At 27.7% G+C, this 23,314-nt stretch overlaps 3 protein-coding genes across 9 annotated transcripts; 2 read left to right on the top strand and 1 right to left on the bottom strand.

Moving 5' to 3' along the window:
* Positions 1–6,358: 6,358 nt before the first annotated feature.
* Positions 6,359–23,140, bottom strand: LOC111042498 (dimethyladenosine transferase 2, mitochondrial). Of its 3 annotated transcripts, none has more exons than XM_022327138.1 (8): positions 22,799–23,140; positions 22,444–22,616; positions 22,190–22,346; positions 21,985–22,124; positions 21,723–21,893; positions 21,492–21,652; positions 21,138–21,414; positions 6,359–6,971 (listed from the first exon to the last, which is right to left on the bottom strand). In XM_022327138.1, exons 1-7 carry the CDS (start codon positions 22,977–22,979, stop codon positions 21,141–21,143), a joined length of 1,257 nt encoding a protein of 418 aa, XP_022182830.1. In that variant the 5' UTR covers positions 22,980–23,140; the 3' UTR covers positions 6,359–6,971; positions 21,138–21,140. The 3 variants fall into 3 exon arrangements, with proteins under 3 accessions (XP_022182830.1, XP_022182824.1, XP_022182818.1); XM_022327132.1 differs by lacking the exon at positions 6,359–6,971 and adding an exon at positions 16,526–16,635; XM_022327126.1 differs by lacking the exon at positions 6,359–6,971 and having other exon boundaries at positions 20,890–21,414.
* LOC111042242 lies at positions 8,477–14,754 on the top strand. Of its 2 annotated transcripts, none has more exons than XM_022326891.1 (16): positions 8,477–8,835; positions 8,905–9,114; positions 9,190–9,387; positions 9,457–9,725; positions 9,829–9,985; positions 10,048–10,243; positions 10,311–10,446; positions 10,511–10,869; positions 10,942–11,080; positions 11,183–11,204; positions 12,698–12,892; positions 12,963–13,083; positions 13,154–13,333; positions 13,924–14,009; positions 14,071–14,242; positions 14,309–14,754. In XM_022326891.1, the coding sequence occupies exons 1-16, from the start codon at positions 8,752–8,754 to the stop codon at positions 14,428–14,430; spliced, it is 2,646 nt and encodes an 881-aa protein (XP_022182583.1). In that variant the 5' UTR covers positions 8,477–8,751; the 3' UTR covers positions 14,431–14,754. The 2 variants fall into 2 exon arrangements, with proteins under 2 accessions (XP_022182583.1, XP_022182508.1); XM_022326816.1 differs by lacking the exon at positions 11,183–11,204 and adding an exon at positions 11,828–12,053 and having other exon boundaries at positions 8,752–8,835.
* LOC111042369 (golgin candidate 3) lies at positions 16,538–20,765 on the top strand. 4 transcript variants are annotated; one of them, XM_022327117.1, is made up of 15 exons: positions 16,538–16,620; positions 16,691–17,458; positions 17,568–17,654; positions 18,334–18,420; positions 18,499–18,585; positions 18,650–18,845; positions 18,911–19,032; positions 19,092–19,263; positions 19,411–19,622; positions 19,691–19,789; positions 19,853–19,953; positions 20,022–20,076; positions 20,137–20,232; positions 20,289–20,440; positions 20,521–20,765. In XM_022327117.1, the coding sequence occupies exons 4-15, from the start codon at positions 18,361–18,363 to the stop codon at positions 20,648–20,650; spliced, it is 1,482 nt and encodes a 493-aa protein (XP_022182809.1). In that variant the 5' UTR covers positions 16,538–16,620; positions 16,691–17,458; positions 17,568–17,654; positions 18,334–18,360; the 3' UTR covers positions 20,651–20,765. The 4 variants fall into 4 exon arrangements, with proteins under 4 accessions (XP_022182809.1, XP_022182806.1, XP_022182754.1 ...); XM_022327114.1 differs by lacking the exon at positions 17,568–17,654; XM_022327062.1 differs by lacking the exon at positions 17,568–17,654 and having other exon boundaries at positions 18,288–18,420.
* Positions 23,141–23,314: the final 174 nt, after the last annotated feature.

The raw sequence follows: 23,314 nt of genomic DNA, 5'->3' as shown, positions 1-23,314 counted from the left end.
ACTACGACATGATAAAACTAATTTCGACAAGTAATAAGTAATTCGTTTCACAAGATTTTCGATAAAATGACTACATATTTAGACAATTGTACTGTCTTAACGTGTTGTTTTCCAACGTATTGAAAGCTTATCTTAAGTAAGCCAGTACTTAAAAGTTTACGACTTGTTTGTTAATTGTTACAATATTGTCGGTTTAGCTGTGTCGACCGGACGTATTTTTGACGTTGCTAAGCAATTTTGAGATACAATCGGCAATACCTTGAATTTTAAATTTTAAAATGCATGTTGTTATAAATAGCAATCAAGATAATTAGATGAATAATCATTTTTTTTATACAATAAATTGTATTATATTATTAATTATTATTAATTTTTCGATACTACATAATTTGAACTTTTAAGTACAATTATGTTTATTGCGTAAATACATATACTTTGGTTATATAAATACACATAAATCCGAGCCCTACTGATAAGACAGAATGTTTGACCTTTACCCCCCATCCCAAGAGACGACACGTGTTTACTATCAAATAACAGGTGTGCAGGTAACAAACTAACCAAGTACAAACGTATATAGTATATGTAAATGTAAGTCACGGGTCACGCCTCAGTGCCTCACGCACTCTCGTGTAGGTACTCATCGTGATGCATTAGAATATTAGATTATAAAAGAACTCTTATTATCTATGTCTTGACTGACGTCTGTAACGACTTGATATCGTATCTGCTTTTCCGAGTTCCGTCAATAATAATATTGCTATTGTAACATAGTAAAATGATTCAGACCTGTCGCTATAACACAAGCAAGTCATGCGTTGCTTTAGGGTGGCATGCGATTTAAAAAAATTGAAGGCTGCAAAATTAAATAAATATCCTTAAATGAGAGTGGCATTAAAGTGTTCGCTTTAAGGCTGAAAACAGTGCTTGAGTTGAAATGATTACGTGAATAGCCAAAAATGCATCAAGATTTCAAGGGTGGATTATTTTTTACATACATGTCCAACGTGTGGGGCTATCTCCCCACACTCCTCATATCAATATATCATCAACAATAATCATTATAACATTGTATTATTAGGTAGGTATATTAATGCAGAATACATATTGTTTAATAATAAATACATAATAATAATACATATCATTTTTAAGATATGAAATAAAAATGTCATATTTATTCACTAGTTACATGCAATTTTCCATGCACGTATTAAAATTATTTTTTAAAGTCAGATAGTAATAAAATGTAAAACCGATATGTCAAATAACTTTCAAAAATATTATTTACTGAAATAGTAAAATGCAATAAAACGGACAATGTGGGCTGCAATGGGAGGTAGACAATTATTATTATTATTGGAGCAGTAAGCTCGAGTCGATGTTTTATGAGTATTGTAATTTGTAAGGTGCTTCCTGCCTCACTATTATATTTATTTGTTAGGTACCTTGATCGTACATACTGAATACTTAACTCGTTTGTAACCATTACTATCAAGGGGCTTAATTGAGGTTTAACCTCTTCAAATATTGCTAAATATAGTTATTTATTCACCAAATATTTTACCGGACCTCCACACCCTCATCATTTACATTTATGTTATTTTTTATCGATAAATTTGTACTAAACCCAGATTTTAGATTTGGCAAGGTAAAAAAACCCTAGTAGCACAAGAAAAAAAGAAATATAAAGGGGAAAATGTCTTTTTGCCATCCCACCGCCGAACATTCAGAAACAGTTGTCCCGCTAACGACTGCAGTGAATATAGGACATAATATATCGACTTTCAATATTTTCTCTTAGAGCTTAAACTATCATCGCGTATAGTGTGTACCTGCGGGTTGCAAACGTACACCGTTCAACATATATTATCAGACAGGTATACTTTCTGAAAATCTTTAAAACCTATGCAGGTTAAAAAAAAACGTTAACTCATATTATACACGTTAAAACAAAATCGGCAACAGTGCGGTACGACACGAATGAAATATCACGATCAGGTTATTAGTAATCGAGAGGGAAGTAAAGAACGATTGTCTGTATAGTTTGGTGTGGAGGGGTGCGCGCTGCTCAGTGGGTCAGCGTAATCCCGTGAGCGAATTAGGCGCGAAAGCTCTGGAATGGCAGTAGTTACAATGATTAATATGGCACGGAATAAGACGGGACGGCAACGCCGCAGTGGTTCATTTCGAAAAATTGTTGGTGTCGAAATCGAAATTTTTGAACATTATGATCGGTGAGCCATAGAAAAAACAAAACGGTCAGCAGTGGTATACTTCACGGACCACCGTGGTAGGGCGTCGGTAGTTGGTGTCGTACGACACGTCGACTTTTTCTTTTAGTAATAAATTTATAAATTTAGCACTTTTTACTAAGGACCACTATATTTTCTAATTCATTGATTTTTATATGAAAATACAAGAACTCCTATGAGATAAGGGATAACAGAGTAGCACAACTCTAGGTTCGATTTGCAAAAATAACATACAGTTTTCATAATATAAACAACAATAATTGTCTGAATATTCGTACCAATTTGTATACCACTGATGCACTGGTCCCTTTACAAAACGAACATAATAGTCACAAGTATACCTACATCGTAGTAACTTCTCAATAATATTTTTGTTTCATAAATTTAGACTCCTAAAGTTTTGTAAACATACCTAATTGTCAAAATACAACCGACATACTGTAGACTTTTGACAACGTGTTTGTTGATTTCTGGTACTAATCAATACAATCGAATAACATAGTTGCAGTACCTATTAACAAAAAAACGAGCTTGTCAAATTAAGTTACAATTCGTACAAGTTATGTTATGATTAGTTGAACGTATTGAAACGGTTATGGTAACAAAATTATTGTTATAATACAACACTTATAATATAGGTATATATACTCATTACTCGTACACTATTACCGTATATACCCAGGTAAATTTTTTTTTATTTATTTCCGGCCGGTTGTCACTGACTTGCGTACCACCTTTATAGGTGTCCTGTTGCCACACATTTTTGTAAGGACAAGTAGTTTTGTTGTGTCTCATTATTGTTTTATATTCTATAATATACAGTTGATTGCTGATCCAAAGTTGTTATTAATTTAAATATTAGAAAAACAACATGCAAATTGTATAGCCTTAGATTTGCAGTTAGAATATTAGACTTGGACAGTATATTCGATTTAAGCTATCGAAATTACAAAATATTGTATTAAAGTGTTTTTATAAATATGATGGATGTTATAACTAGTACAACTTATAGGTACAATATTATTGTAATGAATCTAATGTTATTATTTATATATTACTAATTACTATATATTATCTTTAATAGAAATATAACGCAAATACATACTTAATAATGATTAACAAAAATAATGTAAGATAATGTCAGCCATATGGCATATGACATTATATACACAATAGCACACTATTTATTTTCTCTCTCTCTGACCCTCAGGCAATATAGCAATTTTGTATTCGGTATAGCATTATCTGTATTCTGCAATTCTGTTTTAAATTCTAATGTTGGTATTTTTACGATTACATTTTTATGAAAGTTATGAATACATAAAATACTAAAATGTTAGATTAAAATTCTCATATCTCTTTTTACAATCATTGAAATATCGTAAACAAGCCAATGTAAGAAGTATGGTTTACTATACGTCTATACTATGGTTTTACTGAACGCAAATTTTCTATATTGCGCAGAGAAAAAAAAGATACCTATATAGTACGTTGACAACCACTTATTAGGTATACATACCTAGTCAGTAGGTAAATTATATTTAAGTTTATTATTTTCTTCTTTTTTTTCATCAACTTCACCGATTGTCCTCTTCAACAATTGGTTTCTAAGAAATTTACTAGAATTTTTTAATTGTTGGCAAAATCGTTAAAAAGTTTAAATTTTAAATTTATTAATTCATAATACATTGAACATTTGTATTAGCAATATAATGAAAATAGAAATGTTCAATTCACGGTCTTTCTAAAAATTAAATGTAGTGAGCTTGTACTTTTCCTTTTGGAATAGTTAAAAATGTTGAATACCACAAGTGACAAGTCAATGTTTAAAAATGTATTTATTGATTATATTAACTATAAAAAAAATGCTAAAGCAATTTTATATCAGTATTAAAATATTGTCGGACTTTATATTTAGTAAAATCAATTTTATTTGTTGACTAATAATGACTATTGAAAATGCTAATAATAAATTATTTAGCTATGTTTCTGACCTTTTGGCTCTCAATATTTCTAACATCAATATCTCGGAATTTATAATATTTTTAGTAGGTCATTTCAACCTTTTTTTTTTATAAATTTTGACCTCGTCGGTGGGTGTCAACAGTGTACAATGTACAATAATTGTACATATTCTATAATGTATATAATATACGCTCATTTGAACAGAAATTTTTATCGCCAAACAGTAGTACGAATTATATCTCAAGAATTTGAAAAATTCCAAAAATCATAATTAATTCATTATTAAAAGAAAAATAAGGGGATGTGCATGCTTGGTGAAAAACCTTATACAAAATTCCGCAGACTTTAGACAGGAATTTAAAATGGCGAGGGAAATATCTTTCACATATATTTCTTAATTTTACAATGTGTTAGTATGCCTGTATTTAATTTTTATTGCTATATTGTTATTTCGACTAAACTCATATTATCTTACATAATTAAGGGTTGGGTTATTTAATTATCAACAACTAACTCACAAAGGAAATATAGTACATATAACATACTAAAACTCAAAAGCTGTCAAAATCGTATCTCGTCATGCTGGTGTCAATTATCCGCGAAACTTACCTATAGAGTTAGGTCATAGGTGTGCACAGACTTTGTCCTAAGCTGCTGAAGAAATGTCCTTCCAAAATGAGAAAAAAAATATAAAAGCTCATATAGGACCATTACCTTAAAAATATTTATTATATTTACTGCTCGCTCTTAGATTATTAGGGTTTCCAACATTATTTTTAAGTTGAAAAATAAAAGAAATATTTTTCTAAAGACTTGTTTAATGTAAAGAATATAATAAAAAAATTGTTGTCATTGAATTAAGCTGCAAGTATCGATCATTCCTAAATTTATTTTTATTTTTTCTTCTAATAAGAGTTCTTTTAGAACTTTGGTCATATGCTATCTAAAAATGTGTCATACCCCGTGCATACACTTCGCCAACATGGTACTGGTATACATAATTTACTGATATTTAATAGTAAATATAAGGAAATATAGGTATTGCATTACCTCTTTATGAATTGCAGAATTTTCATGAAACACAATAATGATAGAGCATTCTAACATTGTTTTAATCTAATTTAAATCCATAATATATTTAATTGTAATGCAGTCATGCAGACATAGCTTAAGATACAATAACCAACAACTCATCTCAAAAGGGTTATAAAGTATGAGTTATTGGTTATTTAAAATCAACTGCTCCTGGAAGCATGTAATATTTTACATAAAGTTTTGAATTTTTTTCATAAGTTGTATAATAATAATCAATATTGATAATACTTTTTAACCTTCAACACAAGTTTTATTATGTATCAACTCCATTATTAAAACAAAATCTTCATAAATTTACATTAGATCAAGTTACTTGTGATGTAAATATTTTAACATGCTTCAGATGAACATTTACATTTTGCTACCACCTTAATATTTACTATTGGGGGACTAAATTAGTCATCGTTTAGGAAATTAATGTAACTGTATTGATGTTTTTATAATTTATAATGTTCCTTACATTAGCTTCATGATTACAATCTGCAATTTGTATTGGGCTGGCCACATTTCATATTATTAGATAGAAAAATATCTTAATTTAAAAACATTTAATAATAAACTAGGCTTTACTAAATTAATATCAGGATCTGCAAATATTTTCTTTAAACCACCAACCTGAGATATTTAAGTCTTCCTAAGAAGACCTTGATATCTACATCTTAATTTTTTAATTTCATCATCTTTCATCTCAATGCAGACTTTAAATCTTCAATTTCATGAATAGTTAGTCAGTAAAAATTGGAAATTTTTTCATTTTGAAGAAATTTATACAAGACAACATTATTAATTTTGCTTATACCAGTATTACACTAGTATATAAGTGGAAAATACCTGCCATGAAGAAGTAACAAACATATTCATTACCTTTCAAAACTTGGTGAAGAATTCGAAAGATAAAACTCTATAATTTGATTTAATTGATTTTCGTCAACATGTGTTGTTTCTGTCTAACAAATGTATAACATAGCAATAACTATTTTGTGTGAGACAACAGACAAATACCTCTGTATTTATAGTAGGATTACCACAATTCCACATCACATAGGGAAGAACTTTAATTATTTCTGAGAGTTTTTATTTTTTTGATAATTCTACTTAAGTACAGAGGGAGTTTAGTTGTCTTGTGCAAAACAGTTTTTGCTATGTTGTGTACATTTGTAAGAGGGTGACAACACATTCAGGTGAAACATCCTCCTAAGAACATTAATTTGTTCCTCATAGACCTTATTAATGTTCTATATCTAAGGAAAACATAGTTGAAATACTACCTACTACTTTGAAAATTAACATAAATGAGCAGGTGCTCGCTAGTGTTTGCCCATTATGAACTTCTTTTTGGCGATGTTTAATATCTGTTCAAGAAGTATTTGAATGAGTTTGTAATTATTTGTAACTCAAACTGGGTTATCCTTTCGATTCTGACATCGTATTACTGTTTATGTTGCATTCAATACTTAAGAATAGATTCAACTTTAGTGACGAACTGACGAGACACAAATCTGAAATCAGTGTCGTTCGTTACCTCTTCCATTCTTATTATTTTAAGAATGAACGAATCCAACTGGAGTGCTTGAAAGAATTTTGAAGTAGATTGTGTAACTATCGATTTAGGTATTATCAGTTTTAGTAATCCTGCCATTTCCCGACTGCAACTGAACACTATAAAAAAAACAAACATACTCTTACGTTATTTGTACTTAGTTTAAAACTAATCAATTAAGAGGACACTCTGTCTTACAAGTGTGTAACATACCTACCAAATTTAAGCTCAGTAGATCACGTATAGTTTCTTTTATTAGAAATTAGAGTGAATCTATCTCTTATAAAACTTGATGGTAAGAACTTTATCTGTTTGTATTAGGGTTTATTTTATGATCATTCAGTTTTTAAGTGAGTTATGAATATTCTTAATTTACACTATATTGTACACGGAACACTTGCCAAAAAATTGAACTATTGTCAAAAAACAACATATAAACACTAACAAATGTTCTTTCCGTTAAGTTTTATAATAAGTCGATTCACTCAAATTTATTAATGGACAAAGCGAAGCTGCTGTGCATAAATTTGGTATGATACACATTAGTAAGACAGAGACAACAAATGCCCGAGTAGGGTTCCCTTAAACTATACTCAAAGATTGATGTTCAATAGATGAGTATTTAAAATCTATTTTACCTACTATTTTCTGACTAATCAACTAAGCCCCACTAAGGCATAACAAATTATGTCATGGGCTAAGGGCCAGTTGTACCTTTTTTGGTTAGACAGTTATTATTGATTGTGTATTAATCTTCAGCAAATAAGATCTACAAAGCTTGAAGCTGAAGCAGTTTTAATTTAGCACTTTTGCTACTTGCATTATCACCTCCTCTCTAGTCTCCACCATCAAAAAAACTCCAAACTGGCCGAACAATAAGTGAAAAATATCAGGTTTAAGGCTTCTATCCACAAATTTAAACATAGCGAATGGAACTAGAAGTTTTATCATAATATGTGTATAGATGGACCAGAAATGAATTATGAAATGATTTACCACAGAAATTTGTTGAGTAGGTATAATAGATAAAATTATAATAATAATATACTATAATAAGAAAAATAATGAGCCACACAAAAGGCCTAATTAAATTGTCTATGGATACAAAAAATAAAAAATAAAATATGTTACTACATTGAAAGACAACATGCTTGTGCATTAATTTCCGTAGGACTATCTGAGTTGTTGAGTTATGACTAATTGAAAATTAAATAGATGTAAATAATATTATGTATAAAATATGAATGTAAACACAATGTTACCTCTGTAAAAACCATTAACTTTAAGTTCTGAAGTTGGATGGAAATTTAGGTTCAGATTTGAGAGAGTGAATTTATTTTGGACAAAACAGTATTTTATAAAATGTTAAGTTTTTAAATGATTGCACTGTGTCCATAATTGTATTTGTTAGGTGTGGAATATTTGTTTGAAACTCATTACCTAATATTCGAGAGCCTCATCCATTGAAAATATTTAAAATTTAAATTCCTGTTTCTTTCTTTCTATCATTCTGTGCTATCAATTCTCTGGTTCTATAACCATAACTATAGATAATATATACATATATTATCAATATTGTCCATAACATCTGTCCGTTATCATAACAAATTTACAAGCCCATAATCACAACCGCCAAAATCACTTTCAATTTATTAGATTTTTTCGTTATAAGTTTTATGTTTAATGTAAAATTAAATCTATTCTGTGGTATAAATCTATGATTAATGTGACACCACCTTATTATGACAATGTATAACTAATGTTATCCTTATATATTATAACACCATCTAATTGTAAATTGTTCCGTTTTTATATTTTGGTTCACTTAACTATGTGTTTTTTGTAAGCTCAAAACTAGGTATATATAAGAAAAAGGAGTATTATTTTAACTTAATTAAAATGGACAACCCGTCTGTCATTAGTTTGTCTTCGAAGGCACTTGCAAACGTTTTAGAACTAATTAAAATGATGACTGGATTAAAAGTTTGTATCTTTGAGTATTTGATATATTGTTAAAACAAAGCTTAGTAATCTATTACAATTTTGTTTTAGAACTTCAATGAAGTTTATCTGAAATATGCTCAAATAGTAAATAACTTGCATGATGTGTACTATGAACCTCCTAAACAGTCAGATGTTGAATATTGTGTAAAAGGACTAATGGAAAAATATCGTGTTCAAGGATTTCCGTTGGAAGCTAAGGAATTTGAAATGCGCATTCACCGATTTATTAATTATTCTTATATTAATAATCCATCTAAAGTATTTAACATTAATTATTCCTACATTATACTTTATGCTTTCGTGCTAATAATAATACAATTAAATGTCTTTTAGCTACCATCAGATGTTGTGAAATGGGCAATCGTAGGGATGATAATTAGTATGGCTATTAATCCTTGTGGTTCTAGAAATGCTTTCCGTAAAACAAATTTAGATACTGTTAGAATTGAATTAGAAGGTGAAGCTGCAGTGCTTGGTGATTCATGGAAAGCTGATCTTATACAAGAGTTATTAAACATTGGTAGAACTTCTGTAAGTTTATAATACAAGCAAAAATGTATAATTTTTGCTTTAATCAACAATATATTTATTGATTTATAGTACTGTATCGAATCTGATTCTGAAACAGATTCTGAAGATGAGCCTGATTTTCGCTCGTTAAGTGTTATTAGTTCACCAGAAAATGTTCTAGTGAATAGAATAAAAGATAATAATAACTGTCTACCTAGTAGGGAATATCTTAAATTAGTTTTTTCCCATGAAAATATTGGTAGAAATTTATTAATAAAACGGGCTTCTCAATATTGGTGGCTCAATAAATCTGAAACAGCTAAAGGTGGACAACATCCATTTTATTTCAGCTTAAAAAGGTAAACAATTTACATTATTTATATTAAAGGCTGATAATAAAAAAAAAAAAAATGATTGTATATTATGTAAATATTTATATATTGACTATACATGTATTTTTAGATACACAAACAACAAAATATTTAAAATTATAGATGATAATTTCATAATACTTGAGTGTTTAAAAAACAATTTAACTATATCAAATATTCTTCAGTATAGTTTAGAAGAACAACGTAAATTATTTGGATGTATGACTATTTCGTCATCTATATCACCTGTAAGTTGTAGCTTTGATCTTATTAATTAACCGATCATCAATAATATTGAATGTTAATTTAGGAGGTATTTAATAGATGGATTTTAACTATTTCACGGTGTATGAAAAAATTTAACCTTCTAATACAATTTACACGCCATCTAAAAGAACTAAAAAAAATACCCTATACAGTTAGAGCATATGCCAAAGGATTGGAGTACATTTTAGAACCAATGATTGATAAAATGTGTTGTATTGAAAATAGAATTAAAAATTGTGGTAAGTTTTTATATTTGTTTTTAGTGGTGTTCATATGAAAAGTTTATGTTCACTTAATTAAATATAGTTGGCCATGCCACATTATTATCATTTGAAGAAGAAATGTATATGCATTTTCAAGTTATTTCTTACGTTTATTCTGTGCATTCAAAAGCTATAGTTTCAAATTGGGAGACAACTGATAGTTGGAAAACTTCAATTAAGTAAGTATAATTCTTATTTTAAATGTACTTATGTGTTTGGTTATTATATCTATCTATATTTCAGATTGATTTCTGTATTATTTTGGTCCGTTCAAAATGCAATTATTGACTACCAAAAATTAATTGTCATGACACTGTTCTTGTATGCATTTGAACCTTATGTACATATGACAGAATTATGGATTCATGCAGGGCAGTTAATTGATCAAAACAATGAATTTATTATATACAATTATGAAGGAGACAGTAGTATACCATTCAATATATTCTTTAATGATGTACATGGATACTTAAAAGATTGTAACTTAAATGTACCGCCAATTCTTGAATACTTAATTCACTTTTTGAATAATTGTGATTGGAAAGTGTTTGTAGCATCAGCAATTAGTAATGACGCTATTGCCTTGTGTGAAGTTCCAAGAGGTATGTTAGAATATCTATTTATTGCAACTATTTAGGTAACTTTATTTATTTTTTAATTTTAAATGATTTTAGGCCAACTGTTTAATAATTTTTTAATTGAAATAAAAAATTCTAATACCTTCTGGAACAATTACATTAATCCTTTCAATGAATATAATCCATCCAACTGGAATAAATTGCCATTGTTAGCATCAGTGTGTGTCTGTTATAAGTATGTATCTGCATTTAGCGTATTGAATATATTGTATTATGTATAAAGTAAAATTAATTGAAGGTTAAAATAATTGATAATATTATGTGAATGTATTTTTAGCTCCCAGTTTAATCTATCCACTGTAAGTTGTTTATGTGTATGTATAATATCATATTTACTATGTTTAGTAATTACATAATCAATTTTAAAAAATATTGCTTATTATTTTAAAACTCTTCCAATAAAATTTAAAATTCTAATTAGTCGGTAGTCTGCATTATAGATATGGTGTTTGATTTTTGATATTAATTTTGAATTCTAATTTTATGGATAGTATATAAAACTATTTAATGTATAGTTTCATAATCAACTTTTTTCATTAGGAATGATGTTTTGTTTTATTTCTGCATGTAATTTTTTTGTGAAGCAACTGGTTTATTTAGGATTTTTTAAAAGGAGGGAGGTAAGGTAAAGTTTTATTTAACTTTAAATGTGTATATATAGATCCAAGTAAAATTCTAATTTCAGTAGGTGTAATTTTTTTTTAAACTTGGTTCAAGAGAACCACTATTATTATTACCCAGGGTCTTTCCCCGCTGATTTTAGACCATGGTGAAGCAGTAATATATTAATTTACTCTAACTAAATATTATTGATAGAGTGTTGGTCTGTTTAATAATAGTTGTTACTTCACTTAAATAATAAATGAAATTATTATACCTAACTTATATTTAATTTTTTTTGTAATTCTATTTGACTAATTAGATTTAATGATAAATCAACATTTGAACTGACTATACCTTCAAGTTATGGAATGGTTAGTATGTTTTTATTGGTTATTCAAAAAGCCATAAATCACATTGGATTGGAAGTCGGAGATATTGTTTTAAAGAAAAATAAATTTGTGCACCATTTGAAGAATTTGTACAATATAATTTTCTTAGAAGATGTGAATAAATCTGTTCAAATTGATAGAGTTATGGAATATAAGGTAAAATATATTCTTTTTTTTTTTGCTTTTACTTTCGCACCCAAATATATGTAGTTGGTCGGCTACCCTTGTCTTTATACCTCCACAGACTACTCCTTTACTCTTACCAGTTAAGCTAATTTCATGTTCTCTATTTTGTCTAATGTCTTTACATCTCTTCTTCGATTTTCCTCTCCCTCTTTCCTTCTATACAAATTTCCATAACCACTTTCCCTGCCTCCTGCCTCCAAGTTACCTCTCCTCATTGCCTGACCGAACAATCTCAACCTATACGCCCTCATTTCTTCTACAATATTGATGCCACTTTTACACTACCTTTAATTAATTAATGTTCTATTCTATCCTCGAGTCATTACACATCTACATTTGCATTCTTATCTCTGTAACACTCACCATCCTTTTGTTTTGTTTTATTATCTACTGCCTTACACGACTAGCCTCACAAGTTCACAACTGCTTTATAAAAGGTAGATTTTATTAAGGTAAGATAAGGTAAAATATATATATAATTATTTTGATATTGAAATTAAAACTATGCTTTAGTACAGGTAGTTTTGCTAGTCTCACAGTTTTTTCTCTGCTTTTATTTATTATTATTCTATTTGAGTCATCACAATATTTAAACTAATTTTTAATTATTATAGATTGAGCGCAATTCGTTTTTGAATAATTGTTTTTATTCACTTCTTAGTGATGATCACGGTTCAATTGTATCTAGTAATCATTCGTGTAATCTATCACTGAACTATAAGACAGAAAAAAATAATTTGTTTGAAGAAAATGATGTATTCAAAGATAATTTTGCTGATGAACTTGAACGCATCACTATTACTTATGATGTGAGTTTAAATCTCTAAGTATGTGTTTCACTTATCTGATCTTATTAATTATATTTTTATTTATGTATAGGTAAAATTTCCACTAAGCCTAATTTTAACCAATGAGGTAATATTTAATTATAACAAAATTTTTCGTTTATTAATAACAAGCAAACAAGCTGTAGCAATGATCTCTCAATTACAAACTAAAGGTAAATGTATATTATATTTATTTAAAAATTCTCAATGCAATAATGATCAATTATCAATACAATATTTTAGATTTGAATAAGTATAACTACTCATTAGATGTGAAGCGAATGTATTTTATTAGATTATGGATTATGTCAACTACTTATAAACTGCAAACATATTTCTTCAGCGTTGCGTCAAGATATCTGGGCTCAAAACTGTTTGATAGTATTAAAAACGTAAAAAATGGTTTGGATGCTTTTGAAAAAAGTTAGTATCTGTATGTTTGTTTGTATTAATGTTGACTTAAGTTATATAATATAAATATTATATATATGCTATACAACATATAAAATATTATATATATATGATAAACACTAGTCAGTAGATACCAATTTTATGTTTCAACAGATTTTCCGGACTATTTCATAATTTTTTAATATTTCTCAACAATCTAAAAATATTTTTAAAGTTTAACTCATAAACAAATATTTCATATTATATAGTGCCTTAATTTTTTTCAAATTTTTAATATTTTCAAAGAATTTTCATGTACCAATAAGATTTTATGAAATCAAAAATGTCTAATTGTTTGGAATATAATTTTAAATATTTTATTAAATTGAATTCTTCTGGTCTTTATATTTTTCTAACAAATTATTTTTTTTTATAAATTATATTAACTCTGAGTTTTTTAAAATGTGTTACTATTATTACATTATACTTGAAGAAGTAAATTTATCTGCTATTTCTGTGGAAGATGTATTATAGTTCTTAATCCCATTTTTAAAATTCATTGTTCTGTGACGAATGTATTAAAATAATTTTTGCATATTTATCAAAAACTTTTTGTTTTATAGTACTTGAAGATCATGTGAACCAGGCTATACGGTTATGCATGCTTAATGGATCAATGGAAAAATTTTCTTATGAGTCATTGGCATTGGTATTTATGAAATTTATTCAAACTAAAAGTTCAATATTTTAAACATTTTATTTACATATAGTTATGGAATGCATGTGAGCAATTTACAAAATTATGGGCAAGAAGTGTAACAGAGGACAGTATTGATGTTGAATTAATGGAAAAAATTGAACAAGAATATGTAGATTCTTGTTGGAAATTAGCCAGTAGTTTGGACACATATCTTTTATCTGAGGATGATACATCTAGTATTTGTAAGTACTGAGTATTAATAAATTTAAATATTTTTAATGAATTTATATTATCAATTTATATTTCAGTGTTTGAATTCTGTCGAGATTTTATGTCAAGTATGCCAACTAAAGAATCGGCTGATCTTGATGGTAGTTTAATTTACAAATTGAGTGATTCACGGAACCGATATTCTTTTACGTATATTTAAACACCATCCCTAGAAATTTAAAATATAGTTTATAATTAATGCTCATATGTATTTTTTCATGAACCAGTTTTTAAAAACGTTACTAAATTGTTATTTTATAATAGATATTTAACTCGTAAATTATATTATTTAAATATTCTTTATACATTTTCTATTTTAAGGAATTAAACAAAACTCAATGTTATCCTAGTTAAATTGTAGAAGTATATTATACCATTGCGATTTAAGTAATTTGATGAATAATTCAAGTTCATATCTTGAACCCTAATAGATATAAAATTGTCATACATAAATAAATAATAAATAAAGAACAATTTTGAGGTGCTGTTTGCTTAACTAGTCTGTAATTACAACATTAATTAAATTTTTTTCAAAGTTTTGTATAAATAATATTCTAGATAAATGAATGAATAAAAAATTGTTGACTAAACACAAATCTCTTAAATTTACTCGGTTTTTCTTTTTTATTAGATACTAATAATGAACTTTCTTAAGACAATTATACTTCTCAACAGAAATAATTTGAAATATTGTCAAAATCTTGTGTCTAACATCATAATATTAAATACTTGAATATGCTACATTGATAAAGATTAATAAATAGTAAAAAATTATCCAACTCAAATATAGAGTTTAATGTAACATGATGCAGTCAATACAATACATTTTCTTTATTAACCTGACTCGCAGCTGCCTGTGGACTATGCTGTAGCACTAATGGTATTAGGTGATACAAAGTAATTAGGTATACTCAAAATTCGCCAATCCAAACAATAAGATACACTGATTACTGCCTATTATAAGAGGTCCAGTTGTCTCGTAGATTTTGGTATTGAGAGGTAGTTGCTGTGTTGGGTGGTGCGCATGCTCTGGCAAAATGGACGACACGGATATGCTGACCAGGGATAATCAGGCGGCATTATCAAAAGGTTTAATACGGGGAACTATAGAATCCATCTCGGAAGCAAAGACCTTTTTTGACCATACTCACATACCATTTCTCTGGCGTTATATAAGCCACCTGCTGCAAGTAGGTACCCACCGATTTCTTAATTTGTGATCGTAAAATACAGATTGTCCTTTTCTGGGTATCTGACAATGGTTGTATTGGGGATGTCTTTGTGCGACAGTCTGGCTGTTATTTATCAGTCTGTTACATTTTAGTTAATGTTAACTGTCAACATTCAACAGCTTTTTCAACTTGATGACACTTAAGATGAAGTCTGATTTTTAAGGCACTATTTATTTCTCTCTCTGACCTACGCACAACAAAGCAAATTTATGATCAGCAGAAGAGTGTCGGCCAGCCACACTGGTCGCTTACTCGCTTGTTCATGGCAAATGGTAAGAACATTTTTATAAATATTTACATCAAGTATTTATCAAAAGAGTGGTGGACTGTACTTAATTTTAAGGTGCAATTGTTCTATACAGAAATCCGGGGCAAAGTATAATTGCAGGACCTTAAACTGTAGATCACTAATTAGAGTTGCTTGCCTATTAAAGTATAAAAAGTGCTTTTAATAATTAATTTGCTATTAAAAATGTGTTAAAGCAATATTATGTGTACGCACTTGTCTTCAAAAATACTACACAACATAAAGTGTTGCCCGGCGTATTGTATAGGCAAAATAGGTACATTACTGCAATGTTCAATATTGTTCATAATTACATTTAAGCTCATCGCAACAAGTACCTATGCTGTTCCCCGGCAGAAAGTCGTTGCGTACAATGCAAAAAGAGTCATGCACCGCCACAAACCTACAAAATTCGTATTTTAAATAAGTGCTCACACAAAGATTTTAAGATTACAACTGAAATACAACATTTTTTTTGGCTCTTTTAAATGATTGCCACTGATTATATTTTACGGATAATAGAAATAATTTTGAGGAATTAGTATTAATTTATATATAAATGGTTGCCATAGCCCATAGGTTACTCGGGCAGATGAGTTATCAAGTATGCATCAAAACGTCGTGTTTATTGACTTTGATAAAGAATTAATTATATCTTACAAAAATATGAGAGTTGATTTGTATGTTTGTAATTTATATTATACTCAAAGACTACTTGACCAACAGTGTCAGACTATGTATCCATTATATCCAATAATCCACCGCAGGCGAATTGTTGATTTTTGCAGTCAAAATAGTTCACAAATCGAGGTCCACCAATGCCGATTTACACGTAATCTGAGATACACTAAAACCAAGATAGGTACATCTATATTTAGTACTAAATGTTGTATTTTTTTCAGGGGCTATAATAAATGTATAGGGTTTAAATGCTGAAGACCTCGTCTATATTATCCAGATTCATGTTCCCAAAAAACTATTCACAATAATTAACTTATTTAAGAATAATTATGCGCAGGTCTCTCTGAAATACCTGGTCAAGATAAAATATGTATGAAAAATAATGAAGCAAAACATTATTCACAAGTCACAATATTAAGCTTATTAAAAGACTATTTTTCAGTTTTCTCCTCGAGATAGTGTGTCAAAGTTTTATAAATCATTACATTAATTTAAATAAATTGATAAAAAAAAATTGGAAGGGGAAAGTGGGCGCCCGCAAGCAAACGTATTTTAAGAGGATGCTACCCAAGCGTTCGTTGTTTCCGTCTTATCAACTTACGACATAGAAAATTTTCATTCACTACTTTGAATAGTGTGCCGTTAGTTTTGATATTAGAGTGAATTTAAGTATTATCAAACTTTTAGGTAAGAACATTATCTATGTTTAAGCGTCAGTGGATTTTCGATATTTTCATTTTAAAGCAAGATACGAGTATGTGAAATAACACAAATAAAAAATGCTCATAACTAGCTTGAAGCTTGAAAATCCGCTGACGCTATAGAATAGATAATATTCTTAACTAAAACTTTGATAGGTAAATTCACTCTAATATCAAAACTAACAGCACAATATTGAAACTAGTGGACAACAATTTTCTATGTCGTACGTGTGTAAGACAGAGACAACAAATGAATGGGTAGTGTCCACTTAAGGAGAAAAAAAAAGGGTAAGTGTATGTCACTATGTCGTACAGTAGGTTACAAGTGGGTCACTGTAATGGATGGAATTAAAATTGAATTCAATGATCATTATTGCGTATGAAATACGATTTTCAGTGAAGGCGGTTTGTCAGCCTACAATGTTACTTAGTAATATTGTGATAAGTATGTATATAATATAAAAATACACTCTAAAAGTTTTGAGTAAGTATCCATAAATAATATTTTTACATCACAACAAAATACCTTTAATTATTGTTCTCAGTTAATTAATAATATGTGAAATTCGTTCAAATTTGAACATAAAAAAACCGTGTTTATATATTTTTTGGATACAGATAAAACTACTTGTGTGCAATTTTGTTTTAAATTTTTGATCCTTAGCCTTAAATGTTGAAAATTGTACGAATATTTAACTACAAAATAATTTGGCCACTTTCAATTTGATAAATTTTGTCAACATTTGAACTTTAAATACCTACTTATAAAACAAAGTTGTACGTGTGTACCAAAAAATAAGCACAGATAATGTCCATACCTTGAAGTTAGATATTAGGTCAATACACTCTAACACTGAAGCTAAACTTTAAAAAAAATGGTTCTACTGAACACAAATTGACTATGTATTAAGTTTCTAAGCTTGAAATAACACAATTAATCATTTTGAGTACAATTTACAAATGAGACTATTAAATTCATATAGAAAAAAGTAATATATGAGCTGGTGTATACAAGTCTATACAGAATATTTCTTCTCAGTTGTCACCTAGGAACAACAATGTTTATTTAATAAATTAATCTTTGATAAACACTAAATACACTTCTGGATTTATGTAGGAGTGATTTTGAAATTATGGATACTATTAAAAAGTATTTTATTCAGTCCGTTGCAGAAAATGTCAATAAATCAATGGATGAAAATGATGAATCAAATGTTAGAACGATTTGTAACAAGACTCATGATAAAGAGGCAAGTTTCATCATAACAAAAGAAAAGACAACAAATTTATGTTGTTAAAAATTAAATTAAAAATTGTTTATTATCTAGAATGAGATGATAATTCCATCATGTCCTGAGTCTATAGATATGACAAGTATTCAAGATACAAATAGGCATTTTTTACATAAAATAAAAGTAAGGAAAAGCACTAAGTAGTTATAAATATCTTATAAATTTTTTTTTGTAAATATTTAATTAGAGCTTAGAAGAAGAAAACGACCGTTTGCTATCAATAATTGAAAACAAAAATATTATAAATAATGATAGTTTAAAATCTAATTGTAATACCGTGCCAGATTTTGCAAATAAAAAAATATTACAGTTAACAGATAGAGTACATGAGCTTATGTCGGAATTACAACTAATCAAATCATCAGCATCTGATGACTATGCAAGTATATTATGTTAGTGAGTAATATAATATTTTAGTAATTATTAATATTTTTAATCAACATTCTAGAAAACAAAGATTTGACAGAAATAAGACAGTTGACCGATAAATATAATTTGTTGAATAAAAAGATTTTCAATTACCGTAACCAGATAATGCAATTGAAAAATGATTTGAAAATTACTCAAAATGTAAGAATGGTTTATAATGGAAACTAATTTGTGATTGGTATTAATTATTCTCAATATAGGCATTATCTAATGAAATTGGAGACCCAGAGTTGATGCAAACAGTTTTATCAGGCACGGGATCTTCAAATTACATAGGACGTGCACAAAAAATATTGGTGTTGCAGCAAAGAGTGAACGAACTGCAAGCGAAACAAAATGATTCAAAAATAAAAGAACTGCATAATTCATCTGGTATTATTGTATTTGAAATATAGATGTTGGTATTCTTGTCATATACAGTCTACCACACATGTTCTCTACATCATATGCAGTCTATCACATACTTTAATAATAAGCAATATCATTTATAAATCTGTTCTAACCACTATACATTTTTAGTTAGCAACAGAAAAATTGAGAAAGCACGTAAAGCAATTAATGACCAAATATTAAAAGATACTCAATCAAAGGTTAGTGAGTTGGCTAAATCAGTGGAAATTTGGAAAAGACGAAGTAAAGCATTAGATGTAGAAATTACTGTTTTAAGAGTACAAATACAAAAATTATTATCGAAGTCTGAATTTGATAACCAACTCATTGATCAATTAAAAGTATTCTTAACATATAATTATATTAATACTTTATATATTTATTACCATTTTTTTTTATATGTCTATAGGCCGACTTAAGTAATAATAATATGCAACGGTTTAAAACAAAAGACTCTGTAACAAAACTAGAAGAAACAATTACACTGCTTCAGTCAAAATATGAAAAAGTTTGCTTGAATATATCTTAAGAGTTAAAAGTATGATTTAAACAATTTAAAAAATGATTATAGGCAACAAAAATAATTGAACAACAAACATCTGATTTGAATGATAGAGATATGAGAATATCTCATTTAGAATCTAAAATACTTAACATTAATGAAAAAAATCAGTAAGTAATAATATTAGTATGTATATGAAAATTCATAAAGTACCAAATACTAAATTAATACTTTACAGAGATGGTAATATGTGTTCAATAGATTTTACAGATCCTAAAGACATTTTTATACAGGTAATAAACTAATAACCAATGAATATTAATAAGAGGTTATAATATGGTTTTATTAAATAGAAATTGAATGGATTTGAAAACCAACAACTCATGGACCTATTAATCATGGCTCACAACAAAATTTGTGAACACGTTCTAAATGCTACTGATTTTAAAGTAAGTACATCATAGTTAAATATTTTATGACATTAACGGAATAATTTATTTAAAAGAATAAATACTTAACGGAAAAACAAAAGTTACAAAAATTTGAATCAAAGATGGGGTGCTTAAGTTCATCATTCAAGCAAAGATCAAATAGTATTTCATACCATTTGAAACATGAACTAAATCCAAATGAAAAACTAATAGAATTACAAAATAAGTAAATAATAAATTTAATGCAATAATTATGTACATTATTAATAATCAAGATCATAATATATAATATTTAATGACATTCAGACTAGAACTGGTTGAAGAAGAGCGTGCTGCTTTTAAAGAAAGATTGGATACACTTATAATGTTGAATAAAGAAAATGTTCATACATTTACTCGATCATTAAACAATATGAAACAGCAGTTAATACATTAAATGAAATACTGAACTTGGATTATTTATGTTTAATATAGTTCATGCTTCTTTGTATGGTTAATCATTTTTAATAAAATTCAAAAGAAATACAATTCTTTGAAAAAAATGTGCCTGTAGTTACCACCGCAAGTCCACACAAAATAGTAAGATAATTTATTATATTTTGATAAATATTTAGAGTTAAAATCACTCAAGTTTAATTTGTCTGAAATGGGCAGAAATCATTATTACTAATTAAATCAACAAAATCAGCTTTTTTATTATATGTATTACTTTTACAATAAAGAAATCACTCTATATATTAATATGCAATTCAGATAAAAGCTTTTATTAAGAAGAAAAAACTTATCTTGTACATCAAGTTTAATACAAAACATTAAATACATTACTAATTAGTATAACACAAATTAATACAAATATAATAAAATACACAATCTGACAAATATATAACATTAACATAATTTTGAGTTCAGTCTTTTTTACTTACATATTAATTATCCTTGTTATTAAAATCTTCAAAGTCTATAGAAGAGTTATTTTCAGATAATTCAGTAATCGAGTCGTCAGGTGGGATTTGTAATGAAGGTAATAATTTAGCAATTCTACTTTCCATTGAATTTAGAAATGGTGAATCATTATACTCTGGTAAACTAATAAATTTTAAGAATAAGCGTAAAATTTGAGGAGGTGTAAGATCACCGAACTGAGTAAATATTGTGTATCCTTGGGCTATAAAATAAGGTCCACAACCAGGAATCCACTGCCTGAAAGTAAAAAAAGCAATAAAAAAATTATGATTACTTTGAAATAAATAAAATAAGAATCTATTAAATACACTTACTCTAACATTGGTATTACAAAATTTTTACGGCTTAGTGTATGATGCTTGACAAAATACCAATATGGTTTCAATAAATCTTCTGTTAAGCCTTCTGAATTTAAAATCTCTCGACGGCCTACAACCTTTGCTAAGATCATATACTTATCATCTGCTTCCTTCAACTAAAAATAAAATTAAAACTTATTAATTTTAATTGATTTTTAGATAATAAATATTATTTTTATAGCTTACCTCTTTATAACGGACATTTTTACCATTTTTACTAGCAGATTTTGAAATATGTGGTGGAAAAAATGCTGTCCTTGGATAAGTTTTTAATGACTCTATATCAAAGATAGTTTGAAATAGAATTGTTTGTGTTTTATAATATTTTTTATCAATAATTGGTTTACAAGAATACCTCTAAAAATAAAATGACTTGTAAATATTACATATTATTTTAAGTTATAAAAATAAAGTTTATATAGATTCATTTTCGTCTTAAATGTCTTACCTTAAATACTGATGGTGAGAGTAAAAAATAAAATTCTGGTCGACCATAAACCATCAATCCTGTTTGAAATATAAAACTATAGATCAAATAATTCATAAATTTCTTATTGGGTAATGAGGCAATTATTTTTAGTGATGGACCTATAAATATAAATTATTTTTAATTCAATGCTTTAAAAGTTTATGGAAGTTAAAAAAATGTATACGTTCTTGGTTCCATGGTTGTTGTGGTGTACCAATACTTGATAGAAATTTTGAAACTCTGTCTCCTCGATCCATCCGATCTTGAAATCCAAACTTCCATAGCAAGAGAAAATTACCATGGTTGATTTTAATTCTGTCCCCATAATTTGAATGAACTGCCTATATTTAAAATAACATATTAAACATTTTAAACAAATAACATAGGTATGTACCATATAATAATCGACTAAAGTAAAAAAAAAAATGTAATACTAACCATTAAATATTCTTTGAACACATAATTATTTTCATATACGCATATATTATAATTCGTTTTTTTCAGTAAATGTTGTGTAATTAAACATGGACCAGGGTTGGCTTCAATTATTTCAATTTTTTTTTTACCATATTTTTTAGTCAAGTGTACAGATATTGTGTCTGATATATCTTCTAAACATGTTTATAAATTAAATAATAAATACATAAGAAATATGTGCACTTATATTATTAATAATTTCCTTATCTTTACAACAAGCCACAATCAATTATTAAAATTGTAATAAAAATGTAATTATATTTTATTATATCAATTATACTATAATTATAAATTATAATATTAAGTAATTATTTACTTGCTACATCATTACAGTACACGAACATGCTCTCTGGATATTTGAGTTTTTTGAAAGAACTCAAATTTTCACTTATATTCGGTACTTTTAATGGTGTTGCTGCTGAGGAATAAAACCGTTTGCGCCAGGTCCATTTAAAAAAAGACTTAGACAAAATCCAAACATTACTATTTAAATTCATACTTTTATTTTTAGTAAATGTGCATAACTGCAGTCAAAATATAATTCTAAAATTGATGATAAAAAATAGAATAAAACTATTCTGTGTTGCAGTTTAATTCAAATTTTAAAATTAAAAAGTTAGGAATAATAAGATAATCAGTAACGACAGTAACTAATAAGTAAATGTGCTTACTTTTATCAATTTATCATAGAATAGATATGACATATCTATCTGGATAGCCATGGATGAATTAATGTAATCTATTCTGTGATATAATATCTTTAAATACTTTATCGTGGCTTTCATTATATTATGATTTATGACCCACAGATCTATATTTATTATTTATAATT

Source organism: Myzus persicae, unplaced genomic scaffold (genome assembly GCF_001856785.1).
Source record: "Myzus persicae strain clone G006 unplaced genomic scaffold, MPER_G0061.0, whole genome shotgun sequence".
In the NCBI taxonomy this organism is placed as follows: Eukaryota; Metazoa; Arthropoda; class Insecta; order Hemiptera; family Aphididae; genus Myzus; species Myzus persicae.
The sequence above is the reverse complement of the archived record's forward strand: the minus strand, read 5'-3'. Positions and strand labels throughout refer to the sequence as shown.